Source organism: Geotrypetes seraphini, chromosome 8 (genome assembly GCF_902459505.1).
Source record: "Geotrypetes seraphini chromosome 8, aGeoSer1.1, whole genome shotgun sequence".
NCBI lineage: Eukaryota > Metazoa > Chordata > Amphibia > Gymnophiona > Dermophiidae > Geotrypetes > Geotrypetes seraphini.
This window is the reverse complement of record NC_047091.1, coordinates 91844519-91863078: the sequence shown is the minus strand read 5'-3', so window position 1 is coordinate 91863078 and position 18560 is coordinate 91844519. Positions and strand designations below refer to the sequence as shown.

The 18560-nt window shown below is 42.1% G+C and overlaps 1 protein-coding gene across 5 annotated transcripts in view; it reads left to right on the top strand.

Annotated features, from left to right (window-relative positions):
- The window catches only part of MLLT1 (MLLT1 super elongation complex subunit), a 310004-nt gene extending 293358 nt beyond the window's left edge, over positions 1 to 16646 (top strand). For all 5 annotated transcript variants that reach the window (XM_033956582.1, XM_033956581.1, XM_033956583.1 and 2 more), the window contains 3 exons: positions 8486 to 8557; positions 11658 to 11729; positions 13924 to 16646. In XM_033956582.1, the coding sequence (XP_033812473.1) occupies positions 8486 to 8557; positions 11658 to 11729; positions 13924 to 14052 (273 nt within the window). In that variant the 3' untranslated portion in view covers positions 14053 to 16646. The remainder of the gene's footprint in view (positions 1 to 8485; positions 8558 to 11657; positions 11730 to 13923) is intronic.
- Positions 16647 to 18560: the final 1914 nt, after the last annotated feature.

Sequence of the window (18560 nt, the reverse complement as noted above, 5' to 3'; positions counted from 1 at the left end):
AGCTTAGTTGATCTAGAGTGGATGTGCTGTTCACAGCTGTTATTAAGAAAATGGTGATTATCCCAGGACAAGCAGGCAGCCTATTCTCGCATATGGGTGACGTCATCCACAGACAGCCTCACAAGCAGACTTGCTTGTAGAAACGTAGAAGTTTTGAGTCAGCCGCACTGCGCATCCGCGAGTGTCTTCCCGCCCAGCGCAGGGCGAGTCTCCTCAGTTTTCCACGGAGCCGAGAAGTCCGTCTTTGACATTCTGCACTAAACTTCGTTGCTTCGTGCCTTCTCTCACCGCGGTTTCTGTTCTTTTTCGTCGCAAATCGCTGTTACTTTCTTTTATTTCAGTTTTTTTATTTAAAAAAAAAAAGACTCATTTTTTTCTTCGTTCGACTGGCGGGGCAGGCCGCTCAGCCACAGCCTGTGTGCTTCGACTTCGCAGCGGCTATTTTCCCTCCTATGTCCCGGCCAGCAATGGGCTTCAAGAAGTGTAGCCAGTGTCAGCATGCGATTTCCCTCACGGACCCACACCGTTAGTGCCTTAAGTGCCTCGGGCGTGACGACAATCCTAAGTCTTGCGAGCGCTATGCTACTCTTCAACCTCGAGCTCTTAAACATCGTCGGATTTTAGTGGAGAAGCTCTTTGGGATGGACTCTTCAGTGACACACTCGACCTCGAGCGCTGCCTCAGTCCCACCGCTTCCATGTCTCCGACCTTGAGTCTCATCCGACCTTCCTCGTTTGGGATGTCTCTGACCTCGAGCCTATAGTCTTTGCATGTGGTCCAGTTTCAGACTTGGATCCACAATTGCAGGCTTCTCTGCAGACCATGTTGGAGCAGCAATTTGTTCAGTTATTGAGCAAATATGGTTCTGCCTCGACTCCACTTCCTGCAATCCAGCCTGGGCAATCAGCAGTCTCCCGCGAGGTCGAATCCCTGCCTGTGCCTCGTGCTGAAGTTACACACTCAGTGCAAGGAGCAGAGTCTTTGCGAGTATCTGGTCTGGCATCTACACACTCTAGACAAGGAGCAGAGTCTTTGCGAGTGTCTTGACAGGAATTCTCACACTCCATACAAGGAGCAGAGTCTTTGGGAGTGCTTCGAGATTCCTTGATCCAAACCACTGAGTTTAGATCTACGGCTTCTAGCCCTATTCATTCTCCTGCAGCTTTGCCTGTTTCCATTCATAGGGCGAAGTCTCCTCGATCCTACTTGAGACCTGCTTCCAGGCATCACTCTCGTCGTCGATCGAGGCCTTCTTCGCGGCATCCATCGAGGTGCAGGTCTTCTTCCAAAGAACAGCCTTGTTCGTCCAGGCCTCATTCGAGACCTTCCAGCTCTTCGAAGCCTCCAACTCCTCGATCGAGATCACCACTTTCAGACCACGAGGACTCAGCTGCTTCCATTGCCTCCTCCATCTCAATATTCTTTGGATTGCCATTTCTCCAGAAAGGCTTCTCCTTCATTTTCTGCTCGAGGCGCCTCGAGGTCATCAAGCCCCTCTCGAGGCAGGGCCTCGGCTGATCAGCTGTCTTTCTCCTCTTTCCTTCGTCAGATGGCTGATGACCTGGACATTAAATTAGATGCTGGTTCTAAGTACTCTAAGGAGTATCTCGAGGAAATGCATCTGCCTCAACCACTTGCAGAGTCTCTAAAGCTTCCTCTTTAACCGGCTTTTGTCTCAGACTTTTACACGCTGTCTGGAGACTCCTTATGCCATTCCTGCTGTTCCAGGCAAGTTGGACTCGAGGTACAGAACTCTCCATTGCAAGGGCTTTGAGAATTCACAACTATCTCATCAATCCCTCCTTGTGGAATCCTCTTTGAAAAGATCCCATTCTTCCAGGGTCTATGCCACAGTTCCTCCTGGAAGAGAGGGTAAGACCATGGACAAGTTTGGACGTCGACTTTATCAGAATTCTATGATGTCCTCCAGAGTCCTCAACTACAATTTTTCACTTATCTCAAGTTCCTTATTGATATTCTTCCAGGTTTTCTGAAGAACCTGGATCCACATAGACATTTTGAGTTCCAAGAAGTCACTGCTACTCTGTCACAACTCAGATTGCATCTTATAATGCCTTCAAACTGTCTGCCAGGACCACTGCTTTCTCGGTGGCGATGCACCACTTGGCCTGGCTTTGCACCATTGATATGGATCCTAATCTTCAGGACTGTCTGGCCAACATTCCTTGTGCAGGCAATGACTTCTTTGATGAATCCATAGAGGCGGTCACTAAGAAATTGTTTGAACATGAGAAGTCCTTTGCCTCCATTGTCAGACCAAAGCCAAAGCCAGCTCCTGCAAAATCTTCACGCCCTGCTCCAGTTTTCCAGAGGTGTTATACTTCCAGGGCAGCTCCTTACACTCGAGCACCTCCCAATAAACAACAGCAGCAACAGAAACCTCAGCCTTCTGCTGCGCCTAAGGCTGCGCAGCCTTTTTAACTGTTTAAAACAGAGCATAACCTCCATTGTTCTGTCTCTGTCCTCCCTTCCTCCCATTGGCGGTTGTCTCCATCTTTTTTTTCCATTGATGGGAGACCATTACATCTGACCTTTGGGTACTATCAATCATCAGGGAAGGATACTCTCTTCACTTCACTCAGGTTTCACCAGAGCTTCCTCCAAGAGAGTATCCTTCCAATCTATCCCAGACCGCCCTTCTTCTTCAGGAAGCTCAAGCTCTGCTTTGTCTCCATGCCATCGAACTGGTTCCTCTGGAACAGCAGAGCAGGAGGGTTTTACTTCCGTTACTTCCTAGTTCCGAAGAAGACGGGCGATCTATGACCCATTCTGGATCTCAGGGCACTCAACAAATTTTTAGTCAAAGAAAAATTTTGCATGTTGTCCCTGGCGTCCCTTTACCCCCTTCTAGATTAGAGTGACTGGTTATGCTCTCTGGATCTCAAGGAGTCTTATACTCATATTCCCATTCATCCAGCCTCCCGTCGATATCTCAGATTTTGCGTGGGGAATCTGCATTACCAATACCCAGAGCAATCTTCAATGCTCTCAAAGCTTTTCAACACCTTCACGACCAGGTAGTCCTCATTCAGACGGACAACCAAGTCGTCATGTACTATGTCAACAAACCGAGGGTCTCTCTGTCTTTGTCAAGAAGCTCTGAAGGTTTGGGACTTGGCAATCCTCCACAACACCTTCCTGAAAGCTGTCTACATTCAAGGGGCAAAAAACTGTTTGGCAGACAAATTGAGTTGTCTTCTGCAACCTCATGAATGGACACTCAATTCCTCACCTCTTCATCACAATTTTTTTGCAGTCTTCATTCACTAGACCCTATCTCTTGTTCTCTCTCATGGTTCTAGACCAGTGTTCTTCAACCTTTTTACACCCGTGGACCGGCAGAAATAAAAGAATTATTTTGTGGACCAGCAAACTATTAAGACTGAAATTTTTAAAAATCCATTTCCGCCCCATCTCCCCGAGCTCAGTCCCCACAAACCATCTGATCCCATCTACACAAGCCGCAGTTATGATTTTATATTGAACATATTTTATTAAAGAATAAAAAGAAACAATATTCTGAACAATTGTGATTTTATAAATACAAATATACAGAGCACGGACCAACAAAACCCCTGTCTCCCCTCCCCTTCACATATATCCCCTCTACTATCAAGAAAACTGAACAAGCCAAGTTATTATAGAATGCTACACAGAAATATCATGCTAACAATACTGCAGTCCACATTTATGTCTCTAGCAGGTTATATATTTCAAATCTGATATATTCTAATGACAAAATAGAAATTTTTCTACCTTTTGTTGTCTCTGGTTTTTGCTTTCATCTTCTTTTCATTCTTTTCCTTCCAACGTCTGCCCTGTCTCTTCAATCCAGCATCTGCTCGTTCCATCCACCATCTGCCCTTTCCCCCTTCCATATGTATCTGACTTTTTTCTATGCCCCTCTCCCCTGTCCATCCAGCCTGTGCCTCCTCTCTCCTTTTTACATCATTCATTCCAGCTTCACTACTTTCTTCATTTTTATCTCTCCTACACTAGATCTAGCATCTTTATCCCTCTCTCATTTCTCTGCTGACCCCCTTTCCAGCATCAATATCTCTCTACTTTCTCATTCCTCACTCTCCCCTTTCCCTCATCTGATCTCTCCATTTCACCCTGACCCCCTTCTCCTCCTGTAATCTCCATGCCAGCTGTTTCCTTCTTTTTTCCCTTCTCCCTTCCCTCTTTCCTTCTCCCTTCCCTCCTCCCCCTATCCAACATTAACTCTCTTCCCATCCCTTTCCCTCCTCCCCTCCCAGCAGCATCTCTCCTTCTACCTCCCTCCAGGTCCAGTAGCAACTCTTCCTTTATCCAGCAGCTTCTCAGCCTCCTACAGTGGCTTCCTCCCCTTCCAACAGTTCTTAGTACTTGCCTGCAGCAGTGATTTACTTAGGCAGCCTTGGATCCTTTGCCACCTCTGAGGAAAGAGGAAGTTGCCGGTGAATCATTGCCCTGGCAATTAGGAGAGCTGCTGGGAGGGGAGACAGCCACCGTCAAAGGCTCCCCAGGATCTTGCTCCCGCACACGCTGACCATTTCCCTCGTACCTGCAGCTCTCTCCCTGCAGATCATTGATTGAACCATATTCCTGTCATTCCCTTTTTGGTTGGGGTGAGAACTTTTCAGCACCCCTTGTAGAATGAATTAAATGTCTCCCACAGGGAATTATTTATAAATCCTATTTGTCAATGTGTGTGTGTGTGTGTATCTGTGTTTTGGGGGACTAGGTTTAGTTGCAGGGGGTAGTTTAGGGGTGGGGCAGATGGTAGAGCAAATGCAAAGAATAGATTTGTGGGGTGATAGAGTTTGGGGTGATGGTGTGGGGGAGAGGTTGAGCTGTTAGAGGGCTAGTTATAGGAGCGAGGGGAAATTGTTGGGGGTGATTTGTAGTTTGAACAATTTGAGGTAGTGGGATAGGTGCAGGATGAGTAATTTGGGGGTTTGAACAGTTTGGGGGAGTGGTAGAGCAGTTGCATTGGTAGTTTTAGGGGTGGAGCTCTTTGGGTGTAGTAGGAGGAGGTAGTTGCAAAGAAGTAGTTTGGGGTGAGGATAGTTTGGGGGGCTTGGGAAGTTTTAGGGATGATGGGACAGTAATGGGATAGTTTGAGGGTACTGCAGTTCCTCCCAGCCTCGGGCATTCAAGACAGGCTGCCAACGTCGGGACCTTCATTCTCTGAGTCCCACCTATTTTGTTTCAACTTCCTGTTTCTGAACAGGCGAGACTCACAGAGGGAAGGCCCCGACATCGGCAGCCTTTCTTGATCGCCCGAGGCTGGGAGGAACGGCAGTTGGCAGGAACTTGAACTGCCGACTCGATCTTGCTGGCCCTGCGCGGACCAGCAGAAATTTTCTGCAGACCGGCGATTGAAGAAGTTTTCTAGACTATCTTCTACACCTTTCCAACTCTGGTCTCAAAACTACTTCAGTAAGAGTTCATCTCAGTGCTATTAGTGCTTTTCGTATACCACGGGACAAAAGCCATTATCTGTACATCCTTTGGTTTCTAGGTTCATGAAAGGCCTTTATCATGCCAAACCACCTCTCAGTCCTCTTCCTGTTACTTGAGACCTTAATGTTATACTTTCCACTCTGATGAAGCTTCTATTTGAGCCACTCTCGACTTCATCCTTCAAGCATCTCACTTGGAAACTAGTCTTCCTAATATCTTTCACATCTGCACAATGGGTCAGTGAATTTCAAGCACTTGTATCGGATTCACCCTATACAACATTCTACTATGATAGGGTGATTCTTTGCACCCATTGGAAGTTCCTCCCAGAAGTTGTCTCGGATTTCATCTGAACCAGTCCGTAGTTCTACCCATCTTCTTTCCAAGATCATATTCTCATCCTGGTGAAGCAGCACTTCACACATTGGATGTAAACATGCTCTAACTTTTTATTTGAATTGGATCAAACCTCACAGAACTTCCACTCAGCTGTTCCTCTCATTCGATCCTAACAGAGCTTCTGTCACCAAGAGAGCCATCTCTACATGGCTGGTGGACTGCATCTCCTTTTTCTATGCTCAGGCTGGGCTGATGCTTGATGTCTGTGTCACTACACTTAAGATTTGAGCAATGGCGACTTCAGTAGCCCGTCCACATGCCACACCCATTGAAGATATATGTAAAGCAATCGCCTGATCCTCAGTTTATACCTTTACATCCCATTATTGTTTGAAAAATCATTCCAGGCGATATAGTCAGTTCGGCCAAGCAGTTCTACAAAATTTATTCTCCATTTAGATGCCTTCTTCCCTCCAACCCTTTTGATTTCATCAGGCTCATGGTAGTTGTCCAATAAGCCTCTTCTCAGAGGCATGATCCTGACAGCTTTGAAGTACCACATGTGAGAATATAATGCCTGCTTGTCCTTGGATAGAGCATAGCTACATACATGTAGCAGGTGTTATCTGAGGACAGCAGACATACGCAGTGTGATCAAAAAATATGGCTGCTACCGAGCACCATCCACCCAAAAGGCAGGGATCTTCAATACAGAAAGCAGAGCGTCAAACCTTAGTAACAGTTTGTTTGGTGCAGTCAGTTGTGAGCTATGGTTGAGAGATAGTGTGTTTTGAAGTGTGTCATAAATCATGGATCACGAACACATTGACATGAAATTTTGTTTCAAACTGCAAAAAAGTGCTAAAGAAACACACAAAATGTTAAAATTAGTTTATGGTGATACTGCAGTGATCATGAAGACTGTTTACATGTGGTTTGAGCGATTTTGTAATGGTTGTGAATCGGTTGAAGCCAAGGAGAGATTGGGATATCCAACATCAAAAACCTAAGAGAATTTTGAAAGAGTAAGCAAAATGATTTGATCAAATAAGCAATTAACTATTAGGGAAATTTTTGAAGATCTGAACATCTCTTATATGCATAGAAAACAACCTGAGAAATGAGCAAACGATTTCATTCTCCATCATGACAATGCTCCATGTCACACACCGCTTCTGGTATGGCAGTTTCTGTCAAATAAAAACATTATGGTGTGTCTTCATCCATCTTATTCAGCACATCTGGCACCGTGCGACTTCTGGCTCTTCCCCAAAATGACCATAAAAGGTAAACGTTTTGAATCGATTCAGGATATCAAGGCAGCCACGACAATGCAACTAAAGACACTCATGAAAGAGGACTTCCAGAACTGCTTCAGAAAGTGACAAGAACGAGGGGATAAGTGTGTTTGAAGCGAGGGGGAGTGTTTTGAAGGGGATTAATGGCAATGTGTCTTTTACTGTAATTTTTTTAAAAATTTGAACATTCACCGTATTTTTTATCACACTCGTATATTCTCATAACCCTCCCACTTCCCCTAGTTGGCTTCTTAGCTTTGTTACTGAACTGATAACCTCAGCCGTCGTTGAGTAGGAAGGCACCAGCACGTGCGCAGAAATGGGTGGACTTAGTTTTAAAGAGACAGTACGCTTTTCGACTGTTGGTGCTTGATTCCATGGATAATGTCACCCACATGTGAGAATATATGTCTGCTGTCCTCTGATAACACTTACTACAGGTGAGTAACTATGCTTTATTTGTGGTTTGTGTTTTTAGGTTGTACTGTCTTTTATATTCTGGAGATTGAAAAGACAGATTATAAATTTTTAAACTTAAAAGCACAAATACTAAATTTGCTTGAGGAGTTTCATGACAAATAAAGTACCACATACTAAAAGGCAGCTATGTTGTAAGAACAGATTTTATCCCCCCCCCCCCTAAAAAAATAGTTTTCTTCAGCAGTGCATTTAAGAACTTCAGAGTAAGTCCCTGTATTTTGTCTGGAAGCTTAGCTGCTGATTCTGTCAAGTACCACATAGCCTACAGCTCAGCTTTGTGTGCTGAGACCAGCAAAAGTATCTTGGGGCATCTTGGTGTTAGTGGTTGTTTTCTGATTTTCTCTTATAAAAGTTTCTCTCAGAAGGCTTCCTGTGAAGCTCATGCTGTTTATTTTTCTCCTGATATTAATCATAAATGGTGTTGCATCCATAGCCCTATAACCCATTTCAATTTTGAGAGAAAATAAGTGGTTCTACTGAGAAAATATGACAAATAGAACCTATAGTTGGGGGCATACATTTAAACCCAGGCATCACAGTTTCACAAAGTAACTTTCAGTCATTTTTACAGTGCTTTATTAAAATATGGAGACCCCCCAAAATAATTTTCATAATAAGGTTTTTAATATATAGATCACAGCTTTATCAGCAGTGCCTTTTCTGCCTAAAGTACCTACAATTCTTGCTCCTAAACAGATTTGATTTTCTTGGTAACCAAAATAAGCATAATAGCCTAGAAACACGGCAGTGTATTTCATTAATATTCATTGCTGCTGTTTTGACTTGTCTGGGAGAATGGAGATGGTCTTGAGGGCCAGCATTTTAAAGGATTAAGCTGAGCAGATTTGCTTCCGGTTTTCATGGTGTGTGTGAGTAAATGCATCTTTTCCCATTTACAGATTTCTGGTAGGAAAAGTCCTGAACCTTGTGTCAAGCCAGAGAAAATACTGAAGAAGGGAACCTATGACAAGGTAAAAGCCAGTACAAGTTAACACTTACTGTATTGCAGGAGGAACCAGGCTGCAGCATCAGTGTGAAGAAATGAGGCTGGATGGCATAGGCTAACCTCTTGGCATCGGGAGCGCATTCATTCTACATATGAGGGGTATTCAATATTTTATCTACCTGAGTATGAAAGAAAGTAACAAGCGTGTTGAAACAAGTTTGTGCATATTGTGACATGTCTCAAGGTTACTCATACACTGTTCAGTGATAAAATTTCTCACAAAAGAAGGGAAAAAGCCAAAGGAGATCCATGAACGCATGATTGCAGTTTATGGTGAGTCTATGCCATCAACTTGCAAAGTAAAATTTTGGAGCAAACAGTTTGAGGGGTAGAGAGTCCATTAAAGATGACCCTCACACTGGATGGCCTGCGGAAGCAAATTCCACAAAAATGTGCAAGAAAGTCAAGGATTTAATTTTGCCAGACAGATGAATTAAGGTTTCTTGAATAGCTGAAGAAATGGTCATCTCACCAGGTACAGTTTGGAAAATAATACATGAAAAGTTATGCATGTCCAAGGTTAGTGCAAGATGGGTTCCAAGAATGCTGATTCCATGTTAGAAGGTCACGTTCGGTGGGTCTATCACAGAGATCCTGAGTCCAAAATGGAGTCAATGCAGTGGAAACACAAGTCATCCCCCACCCCCAAAAAGTTTTCAAGACAGAAAAATCTGCAGGCAAAGTCATGGCAACAGTCTTCTGGGATGATGGATTTTTGCTTCTGGAGTTCACGCCACACAAGATGACCATAGTTGGGGTGAGTTATGCCAACACAATGTTGATAATAATTTTCTTATATACCGCCCCATCAGCAATTCTGGGCGGTTCACATTAGTAAGACTGAACATTTCAGTTAGTAATACAACTTCGAAAAAACAATTATCATAACTACTACATCGTTAAATACATAATCAGATAAAAATACATTTAAAATATAAAACATAATAAAAAGTATATTTGAAATATGGAACCTAAAAAGAACATATCTTAAAGTCTCAACAATCTTGTTTATTGAATAGATATGTTTTCAATAGTTTCCTAAATATAGGATAAGAATTGGCTTGAACAGTCAAATGGAATCGTCCAGGAGTTCATCTTCCCCGCCTGATATTCCAATGTCCTGTCCAAAAAAGTCTTGTAATGGCATGCCCTTGGGGTAGGAAAGAGGAACATAAGAATTGCCGCTGCTGGGTCAGACCAGTGGTCCATCGGGCCCAGCAGTCCGCTCACACGGTGGCCCACAGGTCAATGACCTGTGCCCTAACTGAGACCAGCCCTACCTGCGTTCGTTCTGGTTCAGCAGGAACTTGTCCAACCTTGTCTTGAATACCTGGAGTGTGTTTTCCCTTATAACAGACTCCGGAAGAGCATTCCAGTTCTCCACCACTCTCTGGGTGAAGAAGAACTTCCTTACGTTCGTACGGAACCTATCCCCTTTTAACTTCAGAGAGTGCCCTGAATTTCTGGTAAATTTTAATGAAGTGAACAATTTCAAATAAAATACCAAATAAGAAGGTAATAAACCAAAAAGAGCCTTATAACAAGATACACACAAATTTAAAAAGCACTCTGGCCTCAAAAGGCAGCCAATGTAATCTAGCATAAAAAGAACTAACATGATCATACTTGAGACCAAAAATCAAATTCTGAGCTAATCGTAGTCTTAATAAAATCTTTTTGGGAAACTCCAAATAAACAATGTTACAGTAATCCAAAGTGGACAATAATGTAGACTGAACCAACAAAGGACTCTAGATCAAAATACTTCTTGATGGTCCTCAATTTCCACAAAATAGCATTACTTTTTTAAATTAATGAATCTGTATGCTTCTTAAAAGTTAAACTACGATCTAGAATTATTCCCAAGATTTTCAAATTTGGCGATATCTCAAAACTTTGACCCTTCGGTTGAATAAATTTTTCCTGAATCTTATCATTGGGGCTAGCCAAAAAAAACTTAGTTTTTTCAGAACGAAGCTTTAATTTAAATTGAAGCATCCTCAATTCTACCTTTTCTAAAACATTAGAAATTTGAGAAATCAATTCATTCGAGACAGCCTTACAAGGGAACAAAATAGTAATGTCATCTGCATATATATATAAAACATAACATTTAAACTCTGAAGTAGATATGCCAAAGAAATTAAATATACATTAATGTTGGCGATAAAGGAGAACCCTGCGGAACTCCACATGAATTCTTCCAGGAGAAAGAGTATTTATCGTCAGAGAAAACTTCATATGTTCTGTGTTTCAGAAATCCAATAAACCAATTTTTTACATTGCCTCTAATCCCAATTGAGTCCAAGCAGCCTAAAAGGAAATCATGATTTACTAAATCAAAAGTTCTACTCAGGTTCAACTGCAGAATTAGGGCACTAGAACCAATGCTAAATAAAATATTAAGCTGATTTATTAAGGATGCTATCACTGTTTCTGTACTGTATCCAGAACGAAACCCTGATTGGTTATCATGTAAAATGTTGAATTTTTCCAGGTAATTTACCAATTCTGCATTTACCAATCCTTCCATTATTTTGTCAAACAATGGAATTCTAGCTACTGCTCTGAAATGATCACTTTGCAGGAGTCAATCAAGGAAAAAAGACAACACAACAGGCGTGCTGCTACTTCATGAAAATGTACCAATACACATGTCACGACAATCTTAGGCTGCCATCCAAGAATATGGTTTTCAGCAGCTAATCCATCACTCTACAGTCCTGATCCGTCTCCTTCGGATTATTTTCTGTTTCGAGTTTTGAAGAAATCTCTCCGTGGATGAAGACATCAAGGAAGCTGTGACATCCTGGTTTGATGGTCAAACAGAAGAATTCTTTTCAAAGGGGTTAAAATCATTGCAGGAAAAGTTGATGAAGTGTATGGAGCTAACAGGGGACTACTGAAAAATAAAACACAATTTTTTGAAAACTCTTCTTTCCTACTGAGGTAGATAAATTATTGAACTCCCCTTGTACTTACTGTTGATACAAAATGGAAATGACATTAGCTAAGGTGGGTCTTTAGCACTGCCATACCACTTAAATGTTTGTACTTTTCCCCAGGCATACACAGATGAGCTGGTAGAACTGCACAGACGGTTAATGGCTCTCCGGGAGCGCAATGTTTTACAGCAGGTACAAAATGCTTTATATTTGATTTTATATTTTTGTTCCATTTTTTTTTTAAGTTTTATTTTTTTGCTCTCAAAGGAGAACATAGACTTTAAAGAGAAAACAATTACTTCCTATTCCTTATTGCTTTCACGTGATCTATTTCAGGGGTAGGGAACTCTGGTCCTCGAGAGCCATATTCCAGTCGGGTTTTCAGGATTTCCCCAATGACTATGCATTGAAAGCAGTGCATGCACATAGATCTCATGCATATTCATTGGGGAAATCCTGAAAACCCAACTGGAATACAGCTCTCGAGGACCGGAGTTCCCTATCCCTGATCTATTGTCATCAACCACTTCTACCTGGGGTTTTTCACATTTTTAACTCCAGCTTTCCTGTCTAGCCTAGCAAGTGAAGGTGTTTTTTTGGCATGATGCCAAACACTGTAGCTCCTTCTGGAAACTAAGTATGCATGTACTCAATCTATGCACTAGTAGTCATTGTGCAGTGACTACAGTTGTTCCAGTTACCTGCACTACCTGTGAGTCTTGGAAATATTATAGCCAACTGGCAGACTTGGCAAATCCAAGTTACTAGTATGAATATAGATGGGCAAAGATTAGTGTATAGGGTCCTCGGGTCCAAGACGGTATCACATTTGGATACTTTTGGTGCACTTTTAGCCCAATTTTCTTCAAATTGTTGCATCCCATTTGGTTCATTTTCTCTTGAAAAACACAAGATCTTGGACCCCTGAGGAAGAAGTGTTTTTCAAAATACGGACCATGTCGGGTCCTTGGTTTCTAACCTTTTGGGCTACGTTTTATTGACCTTAATAAAGTTTCAACATCTGTACATCGTCTCTGCAGTTTCTTTTTGTTTTTTTACTTTATCTAGTCTTATCATGGTATGAGTCATTTTATATAAGCAGAGACAAGTTTATATGAAAATAAACTAATTTCTGCTTACACAAAGGTGGTTATTTTAAAAGCTCTGCTCTTGTTCTGGACATCTGAAAAATGGCACTTAGACATTTATACTGAATGTACATCCAATTCCCACTTTACAAAGGAAAGATATGGATGTCTTAACACTGCAGTATGTTCATATGGCAGGGGTGAGTAGTACATGGGATTAGAGAGCAGCTAAAACATGGACATCGAACTACAATCTTAGAAGTCTAAAAAGATGGACATTGTTATTTAGATATGATACTTGTCCAGGTTACAGAAAAATGCTCTGATTGCGAAACTATCCACTGGAGGGATTAAGGTATTACAACACCTTAATCCCACAGTGGTTGCTGTCTCCCTCCTTCATCCCTGTATGTAAAATCAGCAAGGGGTACCAAGCTCTGACAGCTTCAGGTATTATGAAGTCTTAACAGAGCAGCAGTTAGTGCAGTGGACTGCAAACCAAGGGGGACCAAGGTTCAAATCCACTTTGTGGGTTTTTTTTAAAAATCTGAATATGATACATGCAAGCCTGAAGGCTGTTAAAGTACAGTAGGTATTTTTCTGTTTCTGGTGGGCTCACAATTAAAAACAGCTGAATTGGGGTTTGAACTTGGATTCCTTGATTCTCAACTCTGTACCATTTTATAAGATGGTTGTTCCTATACTGCCACACACGTCCATCCCTTGAACTGGCATAGCAAGGGAGGTTGGCGCCCAGGGCGGTGGTGCCCAGTATTGCTGCGCTGTGTGCCCCCCCATACTCTTCCATGACAATCTTCCCTGCCGCTTGGGTGCCCCCCATGTACCTATTGAAATGCTCACCAGCACGAGCAGCATCTTCTACCTTCTGCTTGTGCCAGCCTCAGCTCCCTTCTGACATCACTTCCTGGTCCCAAGACCAGGAAGTGATGTCAGAAGGGAACTGAAGCCAGTGCGAACTTGTACCGGCAAATTAAAAATTTAAAGAGGTATACGGGGACGAGGGGCACTCAGTTTGTAAAATTGATGTTTCCAGTCCATCTTGCATGTATTTTATAATGGGTTTTTTGGGGGTGGGTAATTGATGGAGAGACATTGGGAGGAAGGTAGAGAGAGCAGAGGTGGTTAAAATTTATCTGAAAAAGAGCAATATGTTGTCTTCTAATAAATTTCATAATAAAACTGAAAATGGCACATGCAGGTTTTGATGGCATACGTTTTCGTGTCAAGAATTTAGTGGTTTAATCCTGTTCATTAATCATCTTCTTGTGTTCTCCCAGATTGTAAACCTCATCGAGGAAACAGGTCATTTTAATGTTACAAACACAACCTTTGACTTTGATCTTTTCTCTCTGGATGAAACAACCGTTCGTAAACTGCAGAGTTATCTGGAGGCAGTAGCAACATGACCCACGGCCTGAGCAGAGCACTGCTTTTGAGACCCAAAAATTCCTGTGTCTTGGTATCAGGAAGCCAACCCGTGGAACTAGGCCTTTTATTTCCTCTCCCTTCTTTTTAAAAACTCCTGATTCACCCAAAACACACTGCCTTAGAGGACAGCCATACTTGGCAAATGCACTCTTTCTTCGTCAGTTTTGAACCAGCTCTTATTGCTCAAGTTTCTGTCCTCCCACACCACCAGCCAAAACAGGAAGGTACGAGCAAGCGAAAGACTGAGTGATACAGAAAGCGATTTTTGTTTTAAGAAGTGGCTTTTAGATTTGATATCACTCCTGTTATTTACCTGTCTGTGCAGGTAAGTTCTTAATGGATCTGTAGACCACTGTTGGTGACAGTAAAGGACACCAAGCAGACTAGAGTCCATGCAATAGGGGTTTCCCTCAAACCTGTTGATGCTTCCCCTTTTCTGTGACCTGTAAACAGAGGAACTTTTTTCCAGAAGGTGAAAAAATCCATACTTCTACTGAATGAGGTTTTGACTTCAGTTACCAGTGGGAAGAATATGGAGACACCACAGCTGCTTCCTGGTTAACAAAGCTTCTGCAAATCTTTTTTTTTTTATCTCTAGAGGGAGCTCTTTCACTTACAGGGCACCAAAAGCCTTATACTACATTTCAGCGAAGCCTACTGTTGGCAAATACCAGGAACATTGAAGGGTTCCACCAATCAACTCTCTACTATGGAGAGTTGTATTAAGACTGCTTTCCAAAGCAAGGCCATCTCTCTCTATCCCTTATCTGCTTTAAACGTTAATAGGACTGTAAAACTGTAATGTACACACACAATCACACTGTTTAATGTATGAGAAGGGCCTTGTGGAGCTGAAGATTTTGAGGGTGCAGAGACTTTTTTATGCTGTTGGGGGGAGGGTTCAGTCTAAATGTTGGACGATGATAAAGCATTTTTTAAATAGGACGGGACTACCTGTATTAACTATTCTTCAGTATTTGAATACTTTTGCCAAAACATATTTGCTTTCCTAAATTTGACTGTTCTTAAATTTCCCTCTGTAGTCCCTATAATAGTGACAATACACTATGGGAAAGTAGAAACAAGGTTGTTATATGGTAATTTTAAAAAAATGTTTTAAATGGATGTATCTAAAAAACCTTATGAAAGATGTCAGAAGAATGTTACTGTGTTCTGGTGACTCTTGGGCTGATACATCTGTGCCTTCTATTGATTGCCTGGTGATATGTATGCCACTCACTTTGTTCCATAACATGTGGAAAGGTTCCTATGAATCTGAAGCTGTGCTCACATCTTGTGGACATCACATTCTGTCAATTATTGCTTAATGTCATGATAAGAATGCAGGACTAGTGCTGGACATGCAGAGGCCCAGGGTAGAAATTTGGAAGGAAGCTCCAAAGCTTTCAACAGGCTGTGCCGCCTTCATCTATGGACAAGTTTGGGACCCAGAGCATCTGCTGTATTTGCTCTTCTAACAATAGCCCTGCAAGAATGATTAGAGCTTGGAGGCTGCATAAAGCCATTTTCATTATAGTGCACATGAGCATTAAATGCTTGCCTTCTTTTTCTCTTCACATATGTCCATCTTTACTCTCTGATTATAAATGGGGATCTGTCCTTACCCCCTCGCAAGGCTTGTAGAGTACCCTTCTTTTGTAATCATTAGACTTTTACCTCCATGTCCCTCCCACTCCTTTCCTGTTTGAGGCCTGATAATCTAGCATAATAAATCATTGTTCCTTCTCAAAGTGAAGGCAGACATGAATCCAAGGTTCATAGAAGGTTCAGACCTGTAGTCTTTGGCCAGGCTGCTGAAGAAGTTGCCAGAATCCTTTTCTGAGAGCACAACTTCTGAAACATTCCAATCTTAGTCACCCAAGCAGGTAGAGCAAACGGGCTGTAATCTTAAGCCTCCTGTAAAGTGGCACATATATTCTTGTATGTGTGTGATACAAAAAAATTTGCTTTTAAGGTAAGATAATGTAATCCTAGAGATCATTGAGTGAGTACACACATACATCATTTAACATTATTAATTTTAGGTTATGTCACTGGGCAGACACTTAAGTTTAAGCAAATATTTTGAAGCAGATATCAAGGAAGCACAAACACTAATGAGATACATTTTTGTGGTTAAACTATTTGTTTTGCAAAGCACTGTTCTATTTATAGCCAGTCAATCCTGCATTGTGTGTGAAAATCATTTTTAAATATTACTTTCTTATATTCAGCTTTTGCTTTTATAAAAATGAAATGTGGCTTTATTTAAGTTTTTTGTTTGTGAGAAAGTTGTTGCCAAATTTGCTAAGGGGGAAGAAATTAAAAATGTTGCTAATTTATGTGGAAGTACACAGCTAATTTCCTTTAGCTTCTGTGTTAACACAGTTCTAAGTTTTGAACTGAAAAGGAAGAACATCCCCCCCCCCCAAAAAAAAGAAGAAGAAGCAAGATTATATAGACCAGTAGACTCGAACTCAAACCCTTTGCAGGGCCACATTTTGGATTCGTAGGTACTTGGAGGGTCTCAGAAAAAAATAGGTAATGTCTTATTAAAGAAATGACAATTTTGCATGAGGTAAAACTCTTTATAGTTTATCAATCTTTCCTTTTGGCTAAGTCTTAATAATAATATTGTAATTTATAGCTAAAGAGACACATGATCAAGAGACTGTTTAATTTTACTTTGTGATTATGATAAACATATCGAGGGCCTCAAAATAGTACCTGGTGGTGGGTGGCATGTGGCCCCGGGCCGTGAGTTTGAGACCACTGAATAGTATTCAAATGTCTTTCAGTGTTAAATTCTGATTTGTGTTTTTCTCTTTATCTTGGACACAATAGCTGTTGAAAATTTGCAATGTTTGTAGTGAACAGCTCATGTAAACTGGGTTATGTTAACCAGGATTTCTATTCCAATTTTATTTGATTGTCCCACCCCCTGTAATTGAGATGGATGCTTGTTTTTTAGTTTTCTTAATTTTACCTACTAGTTTTATTTTAGCAACTGGGTTACAGTGACAATTGGAGAGGAACTGTGCCATGGACAGCTGCTAGCCATTTGGAGTAGGCATATTCTGAGCCTGGGTACAACATCCTATAGGAAGAAGCTCAAATCTGTTGTAACTTGATTAATACTTTTGCTATTGGATGTAAACTTACGGTGATTTGGAGTCATAAAAATACGTGCAAGTTTTTAAAAAAAAATTTTCCTGCGTTTTTGGCTTTGGTATTCAAACCCTTCAAATATGAATATATGTACCATATTTTTCACTCTATAAGACGCACTTTTTTCCACCCAAAAGTGGTGGAAAGTGGAAATCTTTTTAAGCCCAACCGCCCGCTGCCGCCGCCACCACACCACCTTTTTATTTAAAACGCCCGCCCATAGTCATTGTCCCCCCTTTTTACCCTGGTGGTGCAGCATGTATCCTTCATCTTATTTCCCAACCTGCGGTGCAGAGATCAGCGCGGATGTCAGGAGCTAGCTTTATGCTCTCCTGCTTGGCCCTGCACTGCTTTCCGAATGGCTGCCATAGGTTCTCATGGAACTCGCGAGAACTTATGGCAGCCATTCGGAAAGCAGCGCGGGGCCGAGAGGGAGAGGGTAAAGCTTGCTCCTGACATCCACGCTGCTGATCTCTGTGCCGCAGGCTGGGAAATGAGGATTCCTGAAGAGTGAAGGCTGCTGCGGCAGGCAGGGAGGGAGAGAAGCCGGTTGGAGCTGCTGGGCAGAATTTAAAAAGGTACTGGGGGGGGGGCTTGCCTGGGCTGGCTGGCTGTTTGGTCTGGAGCTGGCTGGCTGGCTTGGGGCTGACTGGTTAGCCTGGAGTTTGCTAGATGGCCTGGAGCTGGCTGACTGGTCTGAAGCTGGCGGGCTGGGTGGTTTGGAGCCGTCTGATTGGCCTGGAGCTGGCTCGCTAGTTTGGGGCTGCCTACCATTAGACATGCCCACCACTAGATGTGCATTATACCCTGTCTCGGCCTACCACTAGACCACCAGAGGGAGGTACAGGGCACACCATTTGGTTCAGAATTTTTTTTCCTCTACAGGTGGGTGCGTCTTATGGAGCAAAAAAATATGGTACTTCTGCCATATTAGCACTTGATTTTGGTTTGTCAGAGTAAAATTTTAACTGCTATACCTGCTTGTTAAGCTATCTAAGGCAGTGTTTCTCAACTTCTTCAAGCCAAATACCCCCTAAGTCTAACAAATATCAACCGAGTACCCCCACTCAAGCTCCGCCCCAGACTTGCCCAGGCCCCACCCCAGACCCCACCCCCATAATAATTGTACTAATTCTAATGCAATTTTTTCTATCCATTTTTCATATAATCTTATTAATACATAATGGTAACCACAAAATTAAAAAAGCACAAAGCACACTGTACGTAGAGAAAATCTTAATTATCATTTATATTCGGGGGGTTTTCAAAGAGGTCAAAGCAGATGACTTTAAAATATGCAATGTCACCTCAGTAACAA